This window comes from Eubalaena glacialis, chromosome 11 (genome assembly GCF_028564815.1).
Source record: "Eubalaena glacialis isolate mEubGla1 chromosome 11, mEubGla1.1.hap2.+ XY, whole genome shotgun sequence".
In the NCBI taxonomy this organism is placed as follows: domain Eukaryota; kingdom Metazoa; phylum Chordata; class Mammalia; order Artiodactyla; family Balaenidae; genus Eubalaena; species Eubalaena glacialis.
This window is the reverse complement of record NC_083726.1, coordinates 46461798-46471275: the sequence shown is the minus strand read 5'-3', so window position 1 is coordinate 46471275 and position 9478 is coordinate 46461798. Positions and strand designations below refer to the sequence as shown.

Here is a 9478-nt window from a genome sequence, read left to right as displayed (position 1 = left end):
TTGTGATCTAATGCTTGCATTAGTGGGTATGCTGAGGAGAGATCACTGTAAGTCGGGGAACACATCCCAGCCCCTTCCTTGTGGTACCCAGAATATCTCAGGAGAGCTGCAGTCCTTTGAGAGCTGCAGGGCCGATCCAGGGCCAGAAGAACAGAGTCTCAGGATCGTCATCTACACAGAGATGTGGCTTCCTGAGAGTGGCTTCCCTGGATGAAGTCAAGTAACACCATTCACACCAGCTGTGTGTGAACACTGCATCATGTGAAATGATCAAAAATGTGGTATGTGGGCTTCCCTGGTGGCGCAGTGGTTGATAGTCTGCCTGCCAATGCAGGGGACACGGGTTCAAGCCCTGGCTGGGAAGATCCCACATGCCGCGGAGCGACTGGGCCTGTGAGCCACAACTACTGAGCCTGCGCGTCTGGAGCCTGTGCTCCGCAACAAGAGAGGCCGCGATAGTGAGAGGCCCGCGCACCGCGATGAAGAGTGGCCCCCACTTGCCGCAACTGGAGAAAGCCCTCGCACAGAAACGAAGACCCAACACAGCAAAAATAAATAAATAAATAAATTTATAAAAAAAAAATGTGGTATGCAGTTCAATTTGCAATACTTCTTGACTTTAGAGATATCGAAGGGAATGAGGATATTAGCAATGGTTTTCATGATGCCACAAATAGTGCTGCCTAGCTGCTTTGTTTTCATCATCACCACCACCACCACCACCACCATCATCACCATCATCATCATCATCATCGAATCAGAGTGATTATAAGGAGGAAAGCACCGGGCTATCTAATAGCATATTTCCCAAGTTTCTGTGAGGCAGATTCTGGCAAGAAAACTAAAATATCTGCCTCAAAATAACTTGGGGCCATTGTTTTTCAGATGCTTCTGATTGATGAATGTTGCTTGAGATCTTAGTCTCCTTGATTGTTGTTGCCTTCTTTCTACCTCACCTGTCATTACTCAAGAGTGGTGGCTATTTTAATTGTAGTCAAGGTAATTTGAATTTAGATCTTCTAAAGCTTCTTCTAACAATTTCCCACATTCCTGACTGGTGCTGTTTAGAGTGGCAGACTGTTTCATAGGCCTGACTTAATGCAGGGGAAGATGGTTTAGAAGGTTAAAAAAAAAAAGAGTTAAAAAAGGGGTAAGTTTACAGTCCTGATTTCCTTTCTTTTTATGTTCTAAGTGAGAGGTTTAAGTACTTTAGATTATAGGGCAAGAACAATTGTTGGAGGTCCACTTCTGTTTAATTAGTTTCAAGAACAGTTTTAATCAAGAACAGTTCAGAGAAGAAAGGAGGTCCACTTCTGTTTAATTAATTTCAAGAACAGTTTTGATCAAGAACAGTTCAGAAAAGAAAGGAGGATAATAGTGAAAAAGAAGAAGGGACGTTAAGACTGCTGGGGGAGGAAGGGGGAAGAGGGTAAGTGTGTAGTGATTCTTTTCTGTCTCATCAGATGCTACTTTGTCATGGGGGTGGGCAGGGTGAGGCAAGGGATTTTATGTTTAGAATCGGTTCTTACAGTAGGGTGAATGCTGCTTCCAAAATAAATTAAGGAAGAAAGGGAGGAAGAAAATGAAAGAAAAGAAAAAGAGAAAGGTAGCTGCAGACTCCATTCTCAGAATGTCTTTTGCTGTGTTTAAAATGGGTGCATGGAATATGTGAAGGGAAAAGTGTGGATAAGCATTCTCCAGGATGCCAGGAGAGCAGATAACAACCCAAACGGGTTGTGAAAAAATTGGTTGGTTGACATCATATGATTAGTTCATCTTCTTTGCCACCTTCCTGATGCTCTTATTACTCTTTTCCAACCAATGTTCCTTTTCTGGCTTGTGTAACTCTAGAGCTGTGCATTGGAAGTTTAAAAGAGTACCAATGAGGATGGAGTTTTTTTAAAAAAACATTTTATTTTCAAATAATTTCCAACTCTCAGAAAAGTTGCATGAATAGCATGACAAACTCCTGAATATCCTTCTCCCAAATTCAAGTTTTGCCAATTGTTCTAACAATGTCCTCGTAACAAAAGGTCCAATGCAGGACCACACATTATATTCAATTGTCATATCTCCCTAGCTTCCTTCAGTCTAGAAGAATTCCTCAGTCTACTTGACTTTCAAGATCTTGACATTTTTTGAAGGTCATTTTGTTGTAGGAGCTAAATTTCTGTTTATTTAATATTTCCTCTTGATTATAACCAGGTTATGATTTGGTTCTGAAATATTAGAGAAGTGATGTTGTTGTATTCTTCTCATTGTATCCTATCAGGTGGCACATGATATTGATTTGTCCCATTACTGGTATGGTTAACTTTGAACACAATTCAGATGGTGTTTGTGAAGTTTCCCCACTGTAAAGTGAATTTTTCTTTTCCTTTGTAATTAATAAACATTTTATAGAAAGATACTTTGAGACTGTAAGATCCTTCCTCATCTTACTTTCACCCACAATTTTGGCATTCATTGATGTGTCTTGCCTGAATTCCTTCTATATTTATTAGTTGGACTTCTAATCTAAGAAAGAGGTTTCTTTTCTTTCTGTATATCTGCTTACTTATATCAGTGTGCATTCATGGATTCCATTGTGTTCAGTAGGTTATAATCCATTACTTTGTTACTTATTTTGATGCTCAAATTGTTCCAGATTTGGTCAGTGGGGGCTCTTTCAAGGTGGCTCCTGTGTTCTTTGGTCATGTGCCCATCATTCTTTTGAGAACTTCTTTATTTTCTGGCACACGAGCATGTTGAAAGCTCGTCTTATTTTTTCCCTGACCCACCTTCAGAATCTCCAGTGAGCCCTGAAAAGATGTATTTAGAAACCAAGACTTGGGCCTTAAGTTTGCTTATTGCTACTTAGGTCCTCTTAGTGGATACACACACACACATACACACAAACACATTTAAATATCTTTATTGATATATCTATATCCATATCTGTAAAACTATATGTTTACAGCCACTTTTTCAGTTCTAATTCAATGATCCCAGACCACAGGGTTCATCTGACCTTTTCCCCTTTCCATAGTTATACCTTCCTTCTCCAGCACTAAAAATCTTGACTTTCTATCTGTAGCCAATCACCTAATTCCACCGGGCTTCTAACCTGCTCAGAAGCCCACCCTGTGTGGGCCCCGATTCCCACTAAACTGCTTTCCTGCCCACTCCAACACCCACTTTGTGTGGGCCCTGACACCCATCGTACTGCTTTCCTGCTGCAAAGAAAGGAAGGCAGCCATTACCATCACTTTTAACTGAACTTTCTGCATTGGCTGGTTATCTTGGCATTACAGAAACACAGTAGTGAATTGGTAGCAGTGTTATTAAAACAGCATATGGATAGTTTACTCAAATTCAATTAAGTATTGTATATACTGCACACATTTTATACTTACATCTGTGTGTACATATTGCTGTACATAGGAATGGGTACACAGAACTATGGTTTACTACCTTTTATGGGTGGTTTAGGGAGTTTTTCAAGGGAAAATTTGACCATAAGTGCTTCCTACCTTATAAGCCTACTTCAGAATGTAACTCCTGCATAAAGTATGATTGCCACTGTGTGGCCTAAACTGTCTCAACATCTAGTCAAATTCTCCCTCTGGGAGAACACGTCACTTTGGTTTCTGAAACTGAAGCTGAGAGGATCAGAAGCTGATTCTAGATCTTACTTACTTACTACTGGCTTATTCAGGGAAAATGATATATTTTTTGTTTGTTAGTTCATTCCTTCTAAAATGTAGAAATGCTTTCAACAAGTACTCTGATGCCATGTCTCTAGCCAGAGCTAGGGAAGGGCAGGGTCTTGGCTATAGGACCAACTCCAGTAGGATGGCTCACTGAGGCCACACATAGGAGCCCAAGCTGAAGAGCACCCTCCCTAGGCATGGAGGCCAAAGAGTGCTGGGCAGGGAGGAGAAGAGAAGCCTTAAATCAGAGAGAGAAGTAATAGGGGCCAAGAAGCTGGTGACAAATACTGAATGGAGCATTCGTTCATTCAACATGTACTTATTAAGAACGCAATATATTCCAGAGACTTTGCTTGCTTTGCAGAGACATAAATGAATATACATGTCTTCTATCCTGAAGAAGCTTTAATTCTAGTAGAAGCGAGTCATGCCAACAGTTGCAATACAGGATAGCTCAGAAGTCTTGCTACAGTGTTTAGATTTGTGGATTTTGCTAGCTCTTGCTATATTATTTTCCATAAAGTTTATACCAATTTATAATTATAAAGTTGGAAATATTTTAAGTTGGTATTTCTAAATACTACTTTTAAAACCCATTTCATACAATATATTATGTCGTAAGGCACAGTTTAAGAAGGATTTAGATAAGAATTTTGACTTTCCTAGGATATTACCTACCCCCAACCCCGCCCTGAGCTGTTAAATAAATACTGTACCAAGGAAGAGGATAATGGTTTTCTGAGAAGAAGAAAACACAGTGCCCAGTGGCTGTATTTTTCTATATCTTGATGGTCCTGGACTGGATTCCAAAGGATGTGAAAATTATCTTTCAGTTAAAGCATTTCAGTTAAAGCATCTTTCAGTTAAATTGTTATTTTGTTTACTGTTCATTATCTATAATATTTTTGAATGGCTATTGGGTAAATGAAGGGTATTCAGTTTGCTTCAAGTTGTCTGGACTTTACAAAATCAGGTGATAATTTCAGAAGACATTTCTCCCCAGGAGATTATGTGACTGCCAGAAACCTATTCTGAAGATTAGGAACAAATTATAGATTACTCTTAAGTGGTTATCAATAAATAAGAAATGATGTCTGTGACATTTACCATCTGCAGAATTTGATTTTTTAAAATGGGATTTGGCTCTTTCCCCTTTACTTTTACATATTTTGTTGTATATTAGTGAGCCTTCTCTTATAGTCACTTCTCTTTGCTGACACACTTTCAGTTCTATAGAGTTTGTGGGCAAAAGGTATTAGAAAAACAAATAAATCACCATGAGGCGCTATATATTACCTTTGCAAATAATTGCTTGGGCAAGAGCTCTAGACTAATAAATGAGGGCATGTGGATAATTTAGAATGTTTTTCTTTTTAGAACCAATTGCCTGGGAATTGAAAAATTCAAAGTGCTTTTTCATGGTGTTATTGTTTGAATTAATTAAGAAAAATTTCACTTCATTTGGACCTGTTTCTGTCTTCTCAATTTGTCCTCCTGAGGAAGAACTGGAGAATGTGGCACTTTGGGAAAAATTTAATTAAGTCAGCTCACAATGGAACACTAGAAGATAAAATTCCTCAGGCCTGATCCTTTTTGGAATTGTAGAAACTGACAGGAGGTGAAGCTCTGCAGCCTCCCCCGACTCCCACGTCTGCAGAACAGAAGCTCCCCTCTCCAGCGGGCAGGGATAGGAAGGCTGGTGAAGTGATGCTGAGGTGGGGACCACAGTTCGTTCTCTTCTTTTAATGCCATTTCAATTTGCTAATATGTATAAGGTGTGTCAGGAGCATTAACATTTGAGCCTTAGGCAATCAGATCTGAGGGCTCATTCTGTTCAATTCATAATATGGATTATATTTTATAGTGTTGCTAGGACTTGATTATTTGCACATCCTAGAAGGTATAGCTCCTGCTCTGAACATTTAGAAGTGAACTGCTATAGAACTCTGAACATTAAACAGAGATTTACTCTAGGTAAATCTCATAGAAATAAAGAAATGATCCTATAATCATGGTTTTAGAATTACATATTTGGATGACTATCACATCACAGTTTAATTTGGCTATCGTGGCAAGCACTGAAAATGAAGGAGTAACACAGAGAACTATTTGTGTACCTTGGAACACTGCAGCTTAGCCTAGTGACTAATCATACACTTTTATTCAGACCATATGGAAACACAGTATACCTCTCTCATCTATTTATATCTAGCTCCATATCTTTTGAGGTAGATATAGATAAACAAAGACAATACACCATACACCCAAATAAGACATGATGATCACAGAAAGTGTTTGTAAACATTAATGTTAACTTGTGGACATATATTGATTTTAAACACATCCTTTAAATAGCTTTGATTTTCTGTCTAGAAGACAAAAGAGAACATTAATAGCTATCACTTACTAAGTTTACCTAGTTGAATGTTAGCGCCTCTAAAAATGAGACTAAAAAAAGTAAATATTCTTTACTTTTTCACATTGGAAGATTAAAGGAATAAATAATCCTTTGAAACTGAAACTGAAATTCTCAGAAATGTCAAGAAAATATTTTGCTCAGTCTTACTTTAAGAGGAAGTGAATAGAGATCACAAAAGCCTTTTGACATTAAAGTGAAAGGCTGTTGTTCTATAATATAACCCAATTAATTAGGATCTGCTTAATTTGGAATCTGTAACAGAGAAGATATGAAATGTGTTTTGCTGCTTTGTAACTTGTAAAAAACCCATCTATTTAAAATGAATACAATAAAAATGAAGAGAGGCTAAAATTCATCCCTGGAGTTAAACTGTGTGGCAAATGGAGGTACCACTTACTTAAATATAGTGCAGCCCCTACATTGCCAACAGTAGCACGTGTGTCCAAGGAATCTTGTGGATGGCACTATACAGCAGTTTATTCAACTTAAACTGAAGGAAGACACACCTTTATTATTAACAAGTTGAAGCTGAAGCTTAAGTGGAAAAATGTTCGCAAGTTTTTGTGGTCCCCAGATTAGAGAGTCCTTTAGCTAGGGTTTTTGGTTTGTTTGTTTGTTTTTTGGTTAAACTCTAAGAACACTGACTTGTTCAATGGTAGCCATGCAAAGGTTAAATGGAAAAAAAAAAAAAAAGGTTAAATGGACTATAGATTGAATGTTGTCATTCTAAGGCACCTTTTGCTCCTGTACCAAATCCCCTGGAAACTAAATATGTATCAGAATATGTCATGGAGAAATTCAAATATCAAAGGGTACAAAAATTAATAATTAAAAAGCATTTCCTGAATTGGAAAACACAACTTATTACTTTTAGAGACAAAGCATAAGACTTGTTCAAGTTAAAAATGACTAGGGGTGATTCCCTGGGACGCCAGGCCTCGCCCTCCACCGGGCTGGTGGGACCCGGAACACCCTAGAGGGGTTTCGCTTCCGTCCGGGGTTCCGAAGATGGTGCCCATCTGTTTGAGGGGCAGTTCAGTTGTCCCAGCCTGGGGACTGCCACCGCAGCGCATCCACCGCGGCAGATGTTGCCAGAGCAATTGAATTACTGGAAAAACTGCAGGAATCTGGAGAAGTACCAGTGCACAAGCTACAATCCCTCAAAAAAGTGCTCCAGAGTGAGTTTTGTACTGCTATTCGAGAGGTGTATCAATATATGCATGAAACGATAACTGTTAATGGCTGTCCTGAATTCCGTGCCAGGGCCACAGCAAAGGTATTCTCGTGTGTACACTGTAAGAGAATTTAGACATCAGTGGCAGCCCAGAGTCTAGAACCAGTACTACTTCCCAGGCAACAGTTGCAGCTTTTGCAGCTAGTGAAGGCCACTCCCACCCTCGGGTAGTCGAGCTGCCAAAAACAGATGAAGGCCTTGGTTTTAATGTGATGGGAGGAAAGGAGCAAAATTCCCCCATTTATATCTCTCGCATCATTCCTGGAGGGGTGGCCGAAAGACACGGAGGCCTCAAGCGAGGAGACCAGCTACTATCAGTGAATGGAGTGAGTGTGGAAGGAGAACACCATGAGAAAGCTGTGGAACTACTCAAGGCTGCTAAGGACAGCGTCAAGCTGGTGGTCCGATACACCCCGAAAGTCTTGGAAGAAATGGAGGCTTGCTTTGAAAAGCTACGGACAGCCCGGCGTCGGCAGCAGCAACAACTGCTAATTCAACAACAGCAACAGCAGCGGCAGCAACAAACACAGCAAAACCACATGTCATAGGTCCTTGAAGCTACTTGATCAAACACCCAATAGTCACAAGTTTGAAACCGTGCTTCAGAATCCCAGCACATAGTAAAGGAAAAGACAACACTGATAATTATACCTGTCAAGAAACTGTGAACACGTGGTGTATAAATTCTTTACCAAGGCAACTCGACACCTTCTTTCTCTGGGGCTGAACCCCCGCTGCTCACGTGCTTTTTACACACACAGACCTTCCATTCACTGCAGTGGGAATTCTCAGTGTGTAAAGGGAGAGGTTTTCCAGTCTGCAGACTGAAACAGTATAAGAAGAATAAAGTCCATGACTTTCAGATAAATCACCAGGGCCAGGGTTAAGTGAATCTTGGGTCTATAGCTTTTCCAGAGATTAACAAATCCCTCATTAGGCTATAGTTCAAACTGCATCAGTTCAAGGTTGTCGCCACTCAAAAGAAACCTACACATTGCCCCTCACCCGGACCTGTTCCACGTCTGTATTGCTGAGGTGTCTGAATTAGAATTCCAGTTAATTGCAAACTCAACCTCTGTTCCCCTCTTGAAAATGGCAAGTTATTATACTATATTTATACTCAATTCAGGTTCTAGAAGCATTTGGCTTTTTATTTTCTGTTTCCATGAATTTTATTATGCATTAATAGAGTGGGCAATTTCAGCTCAACTTTTAGTTAGTTAAAAGCAAGGATAGAGAACTCTAGTACTGTTTTTTGTTTTTGTTTTTTAATTTAAGTCTTGCTTGTATCTATTCTTATTAATTCTAACAGAATATAATGTCTTTTATTCCACAAAATATATATTATCAGAGTGTATTTGTTACAAACTTAGGTCTTTTCTTACCAAGTGTTATGAATCTGGTAAGAGAATACTAGCAAAGGACCCAGCTTCATGAACTGATCCTTGTATGATATTTATATATAACCCTGCTCTCAATATTTTTTGTTAATTTTATATTTTTGATTGATAATCTGGAGAAATCTAAACTCTTTTTACCTACACTGATGTGCTGTCATAGAAGTCTGTTTGATATTTTAAAGCTTAGGGCTTTACAAAACTAAATTATGGATGTGCATATATATATATACAAATATATGTCATACAAAATCTAGATCATTTTTCCCAAGTATAAACTGGATATGTTTGGCAATATAAGATCACAAGTATTATTCCTCTTAAAATTAGGCATATGGAAACCAGAGATATTAATATTGTGAATGAAAAGATATTGCTGCTTCTAGGGTAAAAATATACCTACTTCATTACACATATTCATGTAGGTAAATAGTGAGATATCATCTTTGAGAAAGTATCATTTACTGTAAAACGATCTGTTAGAATCATCTATACTGATCATAACTTTTAACTTATGGTGAATCTAGGCACATAAGTCTGATTTTACTTTATGGAATTAGCAGGAAGCAATAATTATTTGGGCACTTAAATACCTTAGCCACACAAATGTACCTGAAGAAAGAATAAATGTCCAGTTGAAACATTCTAGAGAGATCATTAAAACTTGAGGCAAATATGTGAATAGTCCCTTTTCTCAAATGAAGAAACTGATTCCCCAAGAGACAATAAATTTCAC

The 9478-nt window shown here is 38.6% G+C and overlaps 1 protein-coding gene across 1 annotated transcript; it reads left to right on the top strand.

Annotated features, from left to right (window-relative positions):
• The first annotated feature begins 7178 nt into the window (after positions 1–7178).
• On the top strand, positions 7179–8436 carry LOC133100718 (protein lin-7 homolog A-like). The gene is made up of 2 exons (XM_061205112.1): positions 7179–7387; positions 7465–8436. The coding sequence occupies exons 1-2, from the start codon at positions 7328–7330 to the stop codon at positions 7891–7893; spliced, it is 489 nt and encodes a 162-aa protein (XP_061061095.1). The 5' UTR covers positions 7179–7327; the 3' UTR covers positions 7894–8436.
• Positions 8437–9478: the final 1042 nt, after the last annotated feature.

Coding starts and splice junctions, on each gene's coding strand:
- LOC133100718 (XM_061205112.1), top strand. CDS start 7,328: ATGCATGAAACGATAACTGTTAATGGCTGTCCTGAATTCCGTGCCAGG. Junction 7,388..7,464: donor GTGCCAGGGCCACAGCAAAG/GTATTCTCGTGT, acceptor ACTACTTCCCAG/GCAACAGTTGCAGCTTTTGC.